Genomic DNA, 17,850 nt, shown 5'->3' with positions numbered 1-17,850 from the left:
ATGGTTTGTTCATTTGAGAAGTGAACCAGAATAAGGACCTATGTTGGTTCTTGTACATTCCAACAAATATTTTGTGACCAACACAGTGCGGTGATACGAAAAAAAGACTCCAAGCTTTGTTATATAACAGCTATCAGGGCTAAAGCTAGGATTTTCATAATTTTCATCACCTGGGCCAAGGCAGTAATTTGGCTCAACTCCGTTTCCCCTCTCCTACAGGTACATATGTGTATCACATACAGCACCCAGTATAAGAGTCCCCCCCCCCCCCCTTTCACGTCCCCCCCAGTTGCGGCGCTGCAGCTATGGAGTCACTCCGTGATGGAGTAAGCAGGAAGAAAATGCTGCTTGTGGGTCTCTTCTATATAATAAGTTACAGTCTAAATGTTAAAAAGATTTTATTGGGGTAAGAGAGAGACACTATATACTATAAACATGTCATGCTGTCATGTCTTAGAAATGCACGTAAAGGTTTCTTTTTATTGATCTGGCATGACTCGTGTATACAGTCCTTTTTTAAGTCAATTAATTTCTATAGCATAGCCTCCATACAGCCCAATGGAACTTTTTTTTTCTATGCCATAGTCCAGTGGTAGCCAACTCCAGTCCTCGAGAGCTACCAACAGTTCACATTTTCAGACAACCTAGCTGCTGCACAGGTGCAGTCATTACTAGCTGAAACATTTTCAAAGATCCACAGGTGGCGCTAATTACGTCACTTGTGATTCTGTGAGGAGATCTGGAAAACATTAACTGTTGGTAGCTCTCGAGGACTGGAGTTGGCTATCCCAGCCATAGTCCAATGGTTCTCAAACTGCGTGCCTAGCCCCCTGGGGTGCCATTAGACTCTCTCAGGGGTGCCTCAGCTTGGTGGTTCAAAATATTTATAGTTAAACTGACAGCGGCTGGCAATCATAAAATATGTAACAACCAGTACTGAACTGTACACCACTAAATAACTGCAGGACAGGTACGCTTTATTTACTTAACTGAATACTTTTAAAAAAATGTATCCATAAAAGATTTATTCTAGGGGTGGTGTTATAAAAAATGCTGATTAAGTTAGGGCTCTGTGAATAAAGAAAGTTTGGGAATTACTGCCCTAGCCTCTATACAGCCTAATGGAATATAATTGTATAGCATAACTTCTGCACAGCCTAATGGAATACCAGGTTTATAGCATAACAGGTGACATCCGGCAGCCACTGGTGGCAAAACCCCACACGGCCAAGAAACCGTGCCGCATCCAGGAGTTTACAATGGTGGGGATGGCCACAGCCTGGCAGCCGTCCCTTCCAGTGGTGACATCCGGCTGCAACCGGGCGGCCGGGCCATAGCCGTCACGTATGAATGGACACAATCATGTCCATTATTAACTACAGTGTATGGCACGACTTTTGGCCGTGCGGGTTATCACCTCCCCGGTGTCAGCCGGAGTGCATGAAAGGGATCTAAAGCATGGGGAGTCCAATGTCCTCAGTAAGTCCAGCAGCAGTTTAAAACAGGCAGGTGCCTACTAACATGGTTTCGTTATCAAAGGTTTTTATCAAAAAGTCCTTTGATAAAGTTGTCAGATGACAATAAAACATGTTAGGAAGCACCTGCCTGTTTTAAACTGCTGTTGGACTTACTGAGGACATTGGACTCCCCACGCTTTACTGGATCATATTTGCAGTATTTCAGCTATTTGCTGTGATATTTATTTTTTTCTTATTCAAAGCAATACACATGATAATAAATGTGATGCCTTTGCAATAAATTCCAAATGTCATTTAACCTTGTGCAAATTCCTATATGATCATATATTGGTAAAAATGAATTTGAAACCTTTATACCCTTTTGAGTATTTAGCTAGACTAGATGGTCCATATGGTTCTTATCTGCCTTAAAGATTCTATATTTCTACTACTAAAACATTTTCACACTCAGCCACAGCTCACAATAAAGAGCATTATTAAAGATAAAACAGAAAAAATCAATTGAATATTACAATATTGTTTATTAAAAAAAGAAGAAATAAACATAAATGACAATATTGAGGTTAAACTTGTAGCATGTGTATCAATAAATGATATAGACAATGAAGGCTTATACTTATTTGTATCTGGAGAAGTGCTAATTTGTCTTACTCTCGTGGAGATGATATGCTCCTTGATCCACTGGGTTTGTGCCACTCAGTGATGTAGAAGAGTCACCTACCGTGCCGGATATAGAAAATGACGCTGGAGATGATCTTATACCCAAATGTTTGAGAAGTCCTCACGATTGGTGCGAAATCTATAATCCACAGTGGGTTTATTCACGCTGGAGGATGATCTTATTCCCAAATGTTTGAGAAGTCCTCACGATTGGTGCGAAATTTGTAATCCACAGTGGGTTTAGGGCAATGTTCCATGGGTGACTGGCAAATGCATGGCCCCAGGGTAGGCAGGGAGTGATGGGTGGCAGTGTCCAGAGATGCACTCGGAGTCCAAACTGTTAAAAATAGCAAGTGCTGCCTCATTTTTATTGCCACATCGCTATTTTGCCCTGCGATTCCGGCATGCCTAGTGTTTTTCTTGGCACTCCCATGAAGCTGTCGGTTACCACCTGCAGATGTTTACTTCCTGTCAGCTTGCAAATAGAAAAAGTAGCAGAACTTAATTTCTAGTAAGCGTTGCGCACATGCATTGCGGTCCATACGCATGCGCAGTTTATTGATAATCGGCTGTTATGCGAATTCGCACCAGTGCGATCAGGTCCGAATGGGGCCTATAGGCTGTGTTTCCTACTGCAGGGGGACTTTCAGCGGGTTGCTGAAAGTTGACATTAGTGACTCCTGTGCCAGAGAGCATTCATAGGGACTGTGGCGGATCACGGTCCATGCTATTCCCTTTGTGGTACTCTGGCTGCAGTAAACAATATGGGAGATTTGATTTATGATGCAGGGCAGCAGGAGATAAGAACTTCAAATGGGACTATCCTGTAGGAACTGGGATGGTAGACAACCAAGCCAAACATCAAAGATTCTGGTTATTCTATACTGGATGTGGTTCATCTCTTATTAGTGCATGTCAGATTGCTATTCCATAACCCATAGTGCATTGTTGTGCTTTGTACAGACTCGTCAGTTCTAGGATGCCTAACTTGTGACCGAGGCAGTACCCTTAAAGGAGGAATCTGTTATCCACAGTGCGAGGAGCAGCGTTACCTGGACGATGATGTAAGTCAATTTCTATATTTCTTAGAGCACAGCAATTGTTTAAACAAACTACCTTAATATCAATTATTTTCCATACCGGACAGGACCCAGTCTGTCAAATTTTAGGATGCGTTGAATTTTTTTTATGATTCAGTCAGTGATCATCCAAATCAGACTGAGTGACAACCGATACAGTACTGAAATAGTGAAATAATTACTTGCAGGTGCACACATGAGAACAACTCAAGGAGGAGGTGTAGAAACAGTCCTAAAAATAAAACAGTATCATCAATTTTCAAAAAGTGATAATCTTAATTAATCCAATTAACCTCTAACAGAAAACTTATGAATTCAGTTTTTGTTAATTGTTGCTACTGTAATTGAACAGAATTTAATGCTGCTATGAACTAAAATGATATTATGCGTCATATAACCTGTGAATATATCTTAATGTTCCACCCTTCTGCCTGGGATTGCAGAGGAGTCTGCTTTTCAGAGTGTTTCTCCAGACAGTTATGTATTTGTGACTTACAACTACTGTACAGTATATTGCATTGATGTGCAGTGATATATATTATTAAACAACACAGTCTACTACATGACTAATACTGTGATGCATAGTATCTATGTTCAGAGGCGTAGGGAGGGTGGCTCCGGTGGTGCTCAAGCTCCAGGAGTCGGGGTGGAGAGAGGGTTCGCCAGAGGCTCCCACTCCTCTCTCCTCCACTGTGTGTACAGGAGGAGGCAGGAGACACTGGTAGAGAGGAGCCAGCGATGCAGAGTCTCTGTCTGCGGTGGTCTCTCCAAATGGCCTTAGAGAAGACAGATACTAGAAGTCCCAGCCGGATTCCGAGAGTGCTGGCTGTTAGACTGGAATGCCCTGAGCAACACCCCCTGGTAATGAGCATGTAAGCCCCTTGGCAAAAAGCATGCATCCTCCTCCCTTGGCAATGAGCATGTAACCCCCCAGCAACAGGCATATTACTCTTCCCTGGCAATGAGAATATTACTACCCCCTGGCAACAAGCATGTAACTGCCCTGGCAGCGAGCATGTAATCCCCCTGGCAACAAGCATGTAACTTCCCCATGGCGAAGAGCATGTAACCCCCTTCCCCACCGATGTGCTTGTACCTACCCCTGGCAATCAGCATTTAACACCCGCTGGCAACGAGCATGAACTGCTGGCAATGAACAAGAAACCCAAGGCAATGAGCAAGAATGCCCTGCAAGGAGCATGTAACTACTAGCAGTGAGCATGTAGGTCATACAATTACTGTAATTAATGTATGGGGTATAAGCTTTACTGTGGAGCATCATTTGTAAGGGGCATGTTTGTGTGTGGGACATAAAATGGTGTCAGTGGGATAACTGTGTGAAACCATAGTATGTAAAAGGAATTATGGTTTGTGTGGCATAATGTGTAATGGGCATTACAGTTTGTGTGGCAAAATGCGCAATTGGCATTACGGTTTGTGTGGCATAATGTGTAAGAGGCATTATGGGACATAATGGCATAATGTGCAGTGCTGCACAATGTGTAAGGGGCATTACTATAAGAAGAAAAAATAGCTAGGGGGGGTGGGTGCCAAAACATACCCTTTCTCCAGGCACAATGTCTACTAAAATGCATTGTCTATTAAAAGATCCCCAGCGCTTTCAGCATCTCAAAAGACCTGGTGTGGCAAGAGGGGCTGTTTGGTGTGACTGCAGAATTGATGTATGAGGACATATTTATTACTCGTTTAGATTAATGCTATGAAGTGAGAATAAATAAATGCATTCTTAAAGAATAATTAAATATTTTGGCAGCTATTATTTAGAATTAATATAATTACTGGAGGAACTATAACCAAATCCCTCCTGGGATTCAGGCTCTGCACATTTTGAGCTAGGAAAACCGGGATTGGAGGCTTCAGTTGAAATCTCGGCCAAAAATACCCTAAATCCCGGGATCCTGCCAATTCCTCTCCCAGGATTGGCATCCTTACCCCCAGCACAACATGTTCACTGGATATTGTGGGGACCCTGTGTATTGTGATCAGAAAAAGCACTGTCTGCAACACAAGACCTGGAGCTTGCCCTGTCACTAGGGCATGGTCTTGGCATTAGGGAAGTGGTTACCTTCCCAGATCCCTGCAGAGAACACACTGTACTGCCATTTTATTTATATATATATATAGAGAGAGAGAGAGAGAGAGAGAGAGAGAGAGAGGATGGTGCGGCTCTCCGCTGTATTTGCAAAGCGATATAACAACAACACGGTGCCCCCCCTTATGAATACCCGGTAGACTCCAGGGATATGTAGATGCTGGGTGACGGCGGCACTCGTAGAAATAAAGAGACCAGACAACTGGATATATATAATTGTTTTTATAATTCTTAGAAATAGTTCTAGAATCAGAAAGAGATCAGAGAAATAATTTTAGAAGTGAAAAACATTTCCATCTGACTTGTCCACAGTATAGCAACTACTGTTAAACAGGCTTTTTTTTGGAGGGGGAGATGTTTTGGGGGAAATTTACCAATATGAAAAACCTAGTTTTTCGTATTGGTATTTCCCCTACGGCTGCATATGTCTGTTTCAGTCGTATGCAAAGTCGTGTTCCGGAGGGGAATGTACAAAGCAGTCAGATACGACTGCTTTGTAACCCTCCGATGGTGTAACCATTCGTATTAGCTGGCCATATATACGGCCGCTAATACAAATTCGTACAGGCAGTCTGCACGGATCAGTCAGATCCGTGCAGGCTGCAGAGTGTAAAAAAAAATAGAAAAATAAATAAATTTAAAATCGGCGTGGGGTCCCCCCCACAGCTGTAACCAGCACAGGCTGACAGAGCCGGGGCCGGTTAATTAAAAATCAGGGAACCCAACAAATAGGGGTTCCCCGATTTTTAACAACCAGCCCCAGGCTCCAGGTCCGGGGCTGGTTCCCAAAATATGGGGGACAAAATGACTAGGGGTCCCCCGTATTTCAAGAACCAGCCCCAGGCACAACCAGCCACCAGGGTAATGCCACAGCCGGGGGGAGACTTTTTATACAAGTCCCCCCGGCCAAAGAATAAACCCTACCGACCAGTCAGCCTGGCCAGGGGCCCTGGGGGAGTGGGGACCCCCCAATAAAGGGTCCCCCCCTCCAGGACCTACCTGACCAGGCTGAAGCCTGGTGCTGTTCTCGATGCCCCTGGGCGGTGGGCATCGAGCTGATAAATGGTGTAAAAAAAGATGAAACTATTGTCTAATACTGGGGCACTATGAGTCCAGGTAAGGGTCTTGGCAAAAAAACAAACCGACACCCGAAACCAGCCTGGACAGTAGGAGCCGCACGGTGTTTGTGTACATCGTGCGGCTCCGCCTCCCGAATGCCGCTATTGGCCGCCTTGCGGCCTAGCGGCTCCTGATTGGCCGCTAGGCCGCAAGGCGGCCAATAGCGGCATTCGGGAGGCGGAGCCGCATGATGTACACAAACACTGTGCGGCTCCTACTGTCCGGGCTGGTTTCGGGTGTCGGTTTGTTTTTTTGCCAAGACCCTTACCTGGACTACGTCGCCCTGGGACAGGTGAGTATAGTTTCCTTCCACAGCTTCCTCTATGGATTTCGTCGGATCCGGACGGGGACGCCATCGCCGACATGGACAGCGACGTCGACATGGATCCAGAAGACGACACAGGACCAGAAGACGACACAGGACCAGGGCTACCTACGGAAAGAAGATAGGTAAGTATTAGTATGTGTGGGCTTTGTATGTATTAAAGTTTTATTTTAAGTATGTGTCAGTGTGTTTTATTGTACTATTTTTAATACTGTGGCACTACAAGACCCAGCGGGCCCTTTAATGCCCCGCAGGCTGGGACTTGTGGTTCTCCAAGTCCCAGCTTGCGGGGGAGGCTTGCTGGGACTCATAGTGCCCCAGTATTAGACAATAGTTTAATCTTTTTTTACACCATTCATCAGCTCGATGCCCACCGCCCAGGGGCATCGAGGACAGCACCAGGCTTCAGCCTGGTCAGGTAAGTCCTGGAGGGGGGGGACTGGTCGGTAGGCTGACTGGTCGGTAGGGTTAATGCTTTGGCCGGGGGGACTTGTATAAAAAGTCTCCCCCGGCTGTGGCATTACCCTGGTGGCTGGTTGTGCCTGGGGCTGGTTCTTGAAATACGGGGGACCCCTAGTCATTTTGTCCCCCGTATTTTGGGAACCAGCCCCGGACCTGGAGCCTGGGGCTGGTTGTTAAAAATCGGGGAACCCCTATTTGTCGGGTTCCCTGATTTTTAATTACCGGCTCCAGGCTGTCAGCCTGGTGCTGGTTTCGGCTGTGGGGGGGACCCCACGCCGTTTTTTTTTTAAATATTTATTTTTCTATTTTTTTACACTAAAGCCTGCACGGATCTGACTGATCCGTGCAGGCTTAAAGCAAATACGACAGGGAAAGCAAGGTGTATTTTCCTGTCGTATTTGCGTGGGTGTTTTACACCACTTAGCAGCCGTATTATCAGTACGGCTGCTTAGTAAATCAGAAACCACCATTCTTTTGAATGGTGATTTCTGTCGTATTCTATCGATGGTGTAGACATTCGTATTTGTAAATACAAATACGAATGTTCCATCTTTAGGAATACGAATTGTTGTATTTTTGGGATTGTAAATCCCATAAATACAAATTCGTAAAAAAAAGGTGTATTTCTGCCTACGAATACACCTTTTTTCTACGAATCCATTTTGGTAAATGTCCCCCTTTATTTCTACATAAGGAAGAATCAAGCATGGGGTGTTAAATGTTAAAACAGAGATGATGAGCAGATTAGTCATTATGGGGAAGGGATATGTTATTAAGTATTTGGGGAAATGTTCTACAGAGCTAAGAGGTGATTGACACAATTTTATGGCTTTGTGGACTTTTTAATAATACGGATACAGTAAATAAGGCATGACTACAAAAAGGTGCTATTATTCTTGTGTTACATTTACAGTGTTATACATTTTTGTACAGGTTACGTTTTAGTGTGGCCGTCATAATTACTAATTTCTGAATGTGTCTCTCAAACCGCAAAAAGGTGTTGCACATGTAAATGGTTGATTGCCTCCTGAGCCAATTAGATAAATCTGACTTGACTGTGCAAGTACAATGGATTGATAATTATGTATAGAACTATTGTTCTGAATCCTTATTCATCTATGATTAAGCATGCAATGATAATTAATGGCAAAACCCCCCAAAATGTTAGCTACACTACTGTCAAATACAAATGTTGTTGTTTGTCTTTGTTCATTGATTTAATGTTAATATGGCATTTTTTAAACATCCTCAGTAGTCATCTATACTATCAGTTAACAAGTACTAAAGGGTGCATACTCATTATAGCAACCTCATTTTAAGTTTTCATACATATTTTTAATAGGAACAGTAATGGAATCAGTCCCGTTAGGAGGTATGTGTAGTATCCATTTGGTACACCACAAGGTGTAAACACCCCCTACTGTATGTGGAACCACTTTGGCCATTTGACAACAATCATGTAAATAGAAATACAATTTTCAAAGTTATTGCCTCATTCTGCACTTTACTGTGAAATGGTTGGGGCAGTACGGATGGTGTTATGGTTAGCATTACTGCCTCACAGCACTGAGTTTATGGGTTAAATTCCCACCATGGCTCTAAAGGTGGGCACCGCCGCCCACCCCCAGCACTGATCTGGTAACGCGCTGCTGCGCCCCGCTGCTTCCTCCCCAGCCGCCCACCCCCACTGCTCCTCACCGCCCTGCAGCTCCCTGTTATTTTTTTTACATGTGATGAATCACATGCGATTTATCACATGGAAAAAATGGCCCATCAAAGTCCTATGTGAGCCTCCCGGGGAGCTGCCGGGCGGCTCGGAGGAGAATTGGGTCCGACTTGTCCTTAGGACAAGTCGGCTCTATGTATGGGGGCCTTAACTGTGCAGAGTTTGTATATTCTCCCCGTGCATGAGTGGGTTTAATCCGGGTACTCCTGTTTCCTCCCACAATCCCAAAATATACTGGTAGGTTAATTGTACTCCCAACAAATTAACCCTAGAATGTACAGTATGTGTGTGCGTGTACATGTGTTAGGGAACATAGATTGTAAACTCCACTGGGGCAGAGACTGATGTAATTGTTCAACTATACTCTGTAAAGCTCTGCGGAATATGTGTGCACTAATAAGAAACCGTTAATAAAAAAATAATGGTACGTCTTTCATCAAGTGAATTTGCCTTAGCTATTGATTGTAATCCAGGACCAGTAACAAAAGGCACTACATTTTTTAAACATGATCTTTTTAGTTATTTGATCACAGCAAAAGAGTAAGAAGAATACACTTGACAGCTTAGAGCAGGGCTGGGCAACACCGGCCCTCCAGATGTTAATGAACTACACATCCCAGGATGCTTTGCATTAGTTTTGCTATGTGGCCATGCTGAAACTGATGCAAGGCATGCTGGGATGTGTAGTTCATCAACATCTGGAGGGCCGGTGTTGCCCAGCCCTGGCTTAGAGGGTTTTTTTTTTTAAACAAGTACTCTTTGAAAATCTTTGCATGACAACATAATTAAAATATCAATAAAATATTAATAAACCAATAAATTATGTACGTAACATGAAAATAGTTCCAAAGTCATCAATTGAAATAGAACTTTGGTTCTTTAAAAACATAAATAAAAGATACATCCTGGAAGGCCTTGTGTCATTTTCCTGCATGGTTTAGAAGGTCTATAAGGCCCAGGGCCGTTGCAAGGTATCTAGGCGCCCGAGGCAAACCTACAGGTTACCCCCCCCCCCCAGCTTCTCACAATTGACTTTTTTTTTTAAACTTCAGAACGCTCCCCGCAGATCCCGCGGCGCTTGCCACCGCGGGGTCTGCGCATTGGAGTTGGAAATAACTCACCATAAAGCTGCTGGCTGTAAGTGCTTGTTGCTGTTGGTTGGCAAATGATGGTCGCTGCAGCTTCCAGTACAAGTTCCTCCTGCTCTCCTCTGTGGTAGCTTCCTGCTGCTGCAGCTCACTACCGCCCTCCAGTGGCCGGTGCCCTAGGCAAATGCCTAAACCTGCCTAGTGGTGGCGCCGGCCCTGATAAGTCCATATTTGATCACTATGGCTACATGCATTTTAAAAAAAAGGTGGCTCATGGCCAATATGCTGTACTGTATGTGCCGAACTATGCAACGGCTCTAAGGCTCGATTACATTTGTACTGTGGCAGGGACTGCATACTGTAAGTTCACATAAAGTGAATGTGAACTAGCTGGACCAGGTTTTAGAGCAGTAGCAGGATAATTACTGTAGATCCAGTCCAGGTTTCCTAGGCTGATGTGATTAGGGATTGGCTGATTAGCAGCACCTGTGGCTTTCTTTTAAATTGGTGTCCAGGGCAGAAGGTAATGGCTCCTGATGTTGAAATAGCTGCCCAGGTGAGAGGCTGGGGGTGCAGGCTATGGTAGGGCCATTCGAAGCTGTGAGGAGTATGGTGAACTGTGCTGCTGACACATGTATGCTGCTGTACTGTAACCCTATGAACATACTGGAATACTGTTTCCTTGACACAAATAAAGACTCAGACTGCATCTGTGTCCAGTCAGTGTATGTGATTCCTTGTCACAGTATGTATGGACAGTAAGTAACTCAATTTTATGACACTCTCTCTTATTCGGAGAATTACACATCCACTTTAATGCCATGCTCAAAGATGTTGCTTTCACAATCTGCCTGAAATGTTTTCTTAAAAGTAGGTAAATATGATGTGTATTAAATGTTAAGCTGGCCATACATCAGAAAGATATTGTACCCAATCATACAATCTCATTTGATTGTAAGATGGATTGTATGCAGATTGTGTGCACATCTTGTGTACACAATCATACAATCAATCATAAGATGGATTGTAAGACTGATTGTATGATGGATTGTATGCAGATTGTGTGCACATCTTGTGTACAAAATCATGCAGCAGATGGATTGTATGACTGATTGTATGATGGATTGTGTGTAGATTGTGTGTCCAAAAACCACCAAGGACTGCCGGGGATTTCAAGGGAAATTGTACACAATCATGAGTGCAATCGATCTTAAGATCGATCTTTCTGATGTATGGCCAGCTTTAGAGATTTCTGGAAACGATATTGTTGTTTGATTTGTTCTTTTGTGTTGTTGTAGAATGTGTGCCAGCCCTGTGACTCCTCGTGTAGACACTGCTCTGGCCCTGGAGCCAACCACTGCATATCCTGCAGAACCAATACTGCCTGGTCTCCTGAGGAAATGAAATGTATCCACTGTTGTGACTCAGAAGCTGATCAGAATGACTGCTGCTTTTGTGACTTAAATTCGGGTACGTACTAAATAATGCAATGATTACAGTCGTTTATTAGAACCTTTTGTTGAAATATGACATATTTGAAATAGCCATAAATAAATATAATATACATAAATGTCATGTACTTTATTCCCATCAGGAGGGTTCTGTAGATCCTTCCTCCAAGAACCAGCATCAGGCACCATTATGATTTACCATGGAACTTATGTCGTGAGATACATGATACAGTAGTAGTGTACAAATACATACTCTGACAACACACAAAGGCCCTCATTCTGGTTGACTTGCAAAACTCCGGATTTAGCAGCTTTGCAAGCCAACAAAAAGCCGTCCATCGCCCGCACGATTGTCTGACCTCCCCTTGCCATGAATGTCTCCGCACACATTTGAATGGATGTTTTGCATAATGATCCATTCACAGCCTCGCAAATGGATCTTTATACGCCGTCCATCGAATGATTTCCTAAGCACCCGCAAATCTAAGTGACTCTGGTGACTTCCTTTTTTTGGCGCCCTAATATAGAAACAGGGTGGGCAGCTGACATCTGATGATGTCAGCTGCCCGCCCCTGACACACTCATCACGCCATAATTTAAATCAGAACGCCTAGCGTTTTCATGAGAACACCCAGGAAACGCTGGGTGTTCTCATGGGCACTACCCATTGCCACCGCCCCCTGTCCCCCCCGCCCGCACTGCAACCATGCGAACGGGCCGGCAAATAATCAATTTGCCGCAGGCGTCCCCCCAAAGAGGCTGCACATGCGCATAAATGTTTATGTGCATGCAAAACATCGCTCCTCTGTGTGAACACACAGGGGAGCGATCTGATCAGAATGAGGGCCAAAGGGAGGTAATGTGTGCAAACATTAATGCTTGTAAAGAAATATTTAACGTAATTTTACACATCCAAGATTTGTGTTTTTTTGTTGTTTAAATCCGTGTATGCTGTTAACAATGTTTACATTCATCTATTAGCCATTATTTCCCTATTTGTTAAGATGAAACACAAACCTAATAATATGTTCCAATGTTCACTACAGCAATATCAATCATTCACCCATTTTCTAAATGTTCCCTTTACCCTCAAAACACACCCATGCACACACCAACATGTATTCATTACCCTGCACTTTACACCACATATATAAATACTATTACACATGTGTAGATGTACCTATTTTCAAAGCCCCTACAAAAATCTGTAACATATTTTAACAAAAAACAGACAAATTCTAACTGTACAAAAACTTTTAGTAATATTAAAATTAAAATAATAAATGAAGGAGTTCCTGGAGCTGGCCCACGTTCTCCGCAGCATTCAGCAGATTCCTGCGCAAATGGCCCAATATGCGCAGGACCGCCTCTCGGTTTGAAGGCAGGTGTGGGGATGCTGTTGGGATGGAAAATGTTGTTGTGAATTATTGCTGCTTAATAAAAACACATGTTAAGATTGTCATTAAAAAGATGCAGTAATTGAAATATGAACACAACAATAATTCCATAACAGGATTGAAGAGGGACCTGCTGTGAAGATGTTACAAACTAGTACGATGGGCACACACACACAGATTACATGAGTTTAAATCAGATGCCCTTTGGCTTCTTAGCAGGATGTATGCAGGCCAAGATGGCCTAGCCTTGTGCTGGGGGAAATAGGACAAACCTCAGGAGTAAGGTATGCAGTGGAAGGCTCATGACATTGTTGGGCCTTGCCAGTTTGATCCTTCACGAAGTCTGGGAGACTGTAATGGACGTAAGGTGTGCATTTCACTGAAGGGGTGCTGCATGGCCACACTCACAAACTATACCAAGGGACCCAGTGTTCATGGAGGAGGAGACCCAACAGTCCTTGGATCAAACAGACCGAGCCAGAGGTATTACCAATGGTTTGGAGTGTGCTGATATATGGGTCAATGCAATTACATATGGCCTTCTATATGAATGTGAGGAGTGTACAGTATGTTCTGTAGTGAAATGTGTGCCACAATTGAGTGTAAGTGGAGGGTTTGAAGTGGAGCTGTGTGCGAGGAATATAATGGTGGGCGTGGAATGCTGGACAGATAGGAGAGTACATGTGCAATGTAGACAGCAGTTATGACAAATGTACATTAATACATTAGGCATATTGGTTACTTATGGCTGGCATCACCTTCCAGGGTCAGCATTTCCCCCGACTCTCCCAGCATTGGTGTAGTGGCAGGAGGTTGGCTGGCTGTCTGTTGTGATGGGGTAGGGGAGTGGTTTGAGGTAGGGGAGTGGGAGTGGGTAGGGGAGTGGGTAGGGGTGGTGCAGCAGGTAGGGCTTGGGGAGATGGGGTGGGCGGCGTCTTCCGTCTCCTCCTCCTCTTCCTCCACTTGCGGCTGGTGGCAAGGTGTGTGCTGTGCTGTCATTTTTGATTGTAGTTGATGTAAAGGAGGTGGGAGGGAAAAATAAAAAAAGGGTACTCTTTACCTAGAACGGCGCCCATCGCGGTGATCGCGACATCGCGGGCAGCACATAAACGGCCGCGACGCGATGCCCGCGATCACCGCGATTTTCCCATAGGGAACAATGTTAAAAAGTCAGATTGATCGCGATTTTGCATTCAATGCCTCAATGCCCGCGATTTTACCATAGGAATCAATGTTAAATGGGCTACAGAGCCCAAATAGGCTCAATTAACCCTTAAATGTCACCCCAATTTTTTTACGCCACCCCACGATCCACGCCAACCCGAAGCGTGGCGAGCGCAGCGAGCCCGCGAGGGGCGGCGGTACGCGTCCTCCGACCTTTTCATGCCCTACTATCCACGTCGGCGTGGAGTTGAGAATAGAATAGTGTGGCGAGCGCAGCGATACCTTCACAGTTATACGCGTCCCCTCGCGGACTTCACAGGTGTCCGTGGCGACGCGGACACCTGTGAAGCCCGCGAAGGGACGCGTTTACCTGTGAAGGTATCCGCGTCCCCTCGCGGGGCTCGCTGCGCTCGCCACGCTTCGGGCTCGGAGTCTCGCTGCGCTCGCCACACTATTCTATTCTCAACTCCACGCCGACGTGGATAGTAGGGCATGAAAAGGTCGGAGGACGCGTACCGCCGCCCCTCGCGGGCTCGCTGCGCTCGCCACGCTTCGGGTTGGCGTGGATCGTGGGGTGGCGTACAAAAATTGGGGGGACATTTAAGGGTTAATTGGGGCTATTTGGGCTCTGTAGCCCATTTAACATTGATTCCTATGGGAAAATCGCGGGCATTGAGGCATTTTACAGTAAAATCGCGGTCAATCAGGCTTTTTAACATTGTTCCCTATGGGAAAATCGCGGTAATCGCGGGTACCCGATTTTGATGTACCCGCGATTTACCCGCGATGCCCGCGATTACCTCGATTTTTTACCCCCGACGCCCGCGATTCTGATCGCGGGCGCCGTTCTAGGTAAAGAGTACCAAAAAAAGTTTAGGAAAATAGAAGCAGATTGTAATCTTTATCCACACAACCCGAAACAAAAAAAAAATTAAAAATACACTTATGGCTAAAACAACATTTCAAAACAATCCATGGTAAACTTTGGACAAATGCTCACTAAATAGGGCCTATGTTTACACCAACAAATGTCATTTAAATTTGAAAAAAAGATATATAGAAAAACACCAAAATACTGTATTCAATCACACACACACCAAATCAACATGTCACCAAATATATGCTAACATTATCAAATGTTTGCTAACGTGCAAACAATACCAAACGTTTGCTAATCTGTGCACAAAAGACCAAACGTATGCTAATATTTGCAAACAATACCATTGATAAGGTGGCAAAATGAAAGATACAGCGTCTATTGTTCCTCCTCAGTCGGACAAGGAGGTCTGGCTGGCTCCTCTTCAAGTCAGACCATCGCCTCTCCAGCTGGGTGAAACATTTAGCCCCAGCACCATTTAGCCCCAGCACCAATTTCAGTGCTGGGGCTAAATGACGCAATCACCCTACCCAAGCCCCCAAAACAGGTCAGCCCGGCTGTGGCTCCTCCCCAGCACCACCCCTTTTTGCTCCTGTATTTGGCTCGGCCCCTGTCATACTGAGCTGGCTGCCCTCTCCCGGAGAGGGCAGCAAGAAAGTCAGCAACCATGTTATATTTTTTTCTAAGAACATTATGAGACACCTGAAAATACAAGTCTGCCAGTGCCTAGCACCCGAGTGCAAACACTTACAAAGCAGTCGCTTAACACTTACTTTGTGCCAACAGGAGTTTTTCCAAGTACAAGGAGAGGTGACAGTGAATGGAACACTCTCCTGGTGTGTAATGACTCACTCATGTTTTATAACCAATCCCATGACGCAGTGAAAGTATTTACATTTTAGATTGGACAGACTTTATTTATTAGGCATGCATTGAATGACTTAAAGGAAAATGGTACTAAATTATTTCATATTAAAGATATTGGTGTGGTATGCATTTAGGGGTATGTATTTATGTAAGACACTGGCTTGAGAAGATGGTTAAAAAAAAAAAAGTACTAGAAAAAAACCCTTACTAATTGTTATCTCTACTCATTGTCTTGTAGTGCTGTGCATAAAGCACCTCCAGCTTGAGGCCGAGCAAGTTGCTCTGAAGAACCTGAAGCTTGGAACAAATTTCGCTCCATCAAACTCTCATTATTCTACTGCAGCCCCTGTTTTATTTTTTTTGGTGGTGGTCATGGCGGTTACTGTATTTAGCATTTGGCAGATCAAATCCAAGAAGATGTTGTGCTGGAAACAGAGCTATGAAAGGTTAAGAGGCAGTTCCCAGGCAGTGTCTTACTATCACGAGGATAGCATTGTTCACAAAAAGGGATCTGATGCTGAGGAGGACAGTTTGGATGAATGTGACGTAGTATATAGCACTAGAGATGGAACTGTGTACAAAAAACTTAGCTTTAAGCTAAGTCCGGGTGACAGAGGAGTACTGCATGATCTGGACCGCATAAACAAAGTGTAAGTCCGCAAAGCAGCGCCTGATAATTACTGATATGTATGTGATTGCTGGCCAAAGCTAGTTTTCTTAGTATACAAGTGTAGGTCTACACTTGGGTCAGTAATATGGTTAAATAGAAGACAGTCATTTATTTCCAAACTGACGGAATCCACTTTACACTATGTATCAGCTCTTGTACTCGTTACATCAAGAGTTCTCGACTACAGTCCTCATAATTACCTCACAGGTTATGTTTTGTGGTTTCCTTAAATTATGCTCAGGTATATCCACCTACTGTTTTTTTCTGGGTCAATATTTGTCCCACCCGCTTCCACAGAAATCTTCAAAATGAGACCTGATGGGAAAACAAGAGGGTTGAGGTTGACAACCACTGCGATACAACTCCAGTCCTCATTTATTCCGAACATGTTTTCCATTTTTGTCTGTGGAAAAGTGTGGGATAATTACTGACCTAGCAAAGTACATCTATACACATGTAAAGGAATGCAGAAAACATGTCTTGTTGGGGTATCTGTTGACTGGAGATGAGAACCACTTTTACACCAACACATGTAGCATTGTGCACAATGCTGCACTGCGATGAAAGACTACTACTTTTTTCTTTGCTAGCCATTTGCAAGGTGATTGACAGGAAGTAGGCATCCGTGAGTGGTAACCGGCATTTTAATGGGAGTGTTAAGGAAAATGCTAGGCGTGATGGAAAAAATGCTGGGAGTGTCAGGGAAATGCAGACATGCAAGAACCTGTTAGGGGAGGGTGTATGATGTCCGATCCGGCCTCGATCAGACCGATTTCATTGATGCTGCCGAGAAAGTTTCTGGCTCCTCTGAGCCTGCGATCAGTAGTGATCAGTGAAAATATAATGTGATGGTGAGCATCTTACTAATGGATGTAGACATTTTTGCAGGGCTGCATACACATTCATTCGCAAGGCGTAAACATTAATTTGCAAGGCAGGATTTCTCTATGGAGGTACGCCTTCTACCTGATTGATGCACGGTGCACATTCACGGCTGTGCGATCACGTTGGAATCGGCCGCAATATGTAAGCTTCCTGGGGATGCATGTACAGAATGTTTTACTCACACAAAAGGGTCACATTGTAGCATCACCTTTGAGGTGGCTTTTATTCACCTCAAAAATCTTAGGTGCTGTATTAAAAGGCACATGGCATATACTGTATTGTGTGCATAGTGATGCTTTTATAACCTAGTGTACATAAATTCATAAAATGTATGAAGCTTGAAATAAACACTGCCTGTTGTCCCCTTACTTTACTGAATTGTATTATAGTTAAATGAGGGTCAATGCTTTATAATTAAATGTTAAGTTACATTTTATGGGAGACATTTGCAGAGCAATATGTTTTTAAGTTACAGTCAAATATGAAGGT

At 44.1% G+C, this 17,850-nt stretch overlaps 1 protein-coding gene across 1 annotated transcript; it reads left to right on the top strand.

Annotated features, from left to right (window-relative positions):
• Nucleotides 1-1,458: 1,458 nt before the first annotated feature.
• On the top strand, nucleotides 1,459-17,720 carry LOC146073031 (proprotein convertase subtilisin/kexin type 5-like). The gene is made up of 4 exons (XM_083180206.1): nucleotides 1,459-1,479; nucleotides 3,080-3,202; nucleotides 11,349-11,520; nucleotides 16,045-17,720. Exons 1-4 carry the CDS (start codon nucleotides 1,459-1,461, stop codon nucleotides 16,458-16,460), a joined length of 732 nt encoding a protein of 243 aa, XP_083036332.1. The 3' UTR covers nucleotides 16,461-17,720.
• Nucleotides 17,721-17,850: the final 130 nt, after the last annotated feature.

This window comes from Crinia signifera, chromosome 4 (genome assembly GCF_055691185.1).
Source record: "Crinia signifera chromosome 4, ASM5569118v1, whole genome shotgun sequence".
In the NCBI taxonomy this organism is placed as follows: domain Eukaryota; kingdom Metazoa; phylum Chordata; class Amphibia; order Anura; family Myobatrachidae; genus Crinia; species Crinia signifera.
The sequence above is the reverse complement of the archived record's forward strand: the minus strand, read 5'-3'. Positions and strand labels throughout refer to the sequence as shown.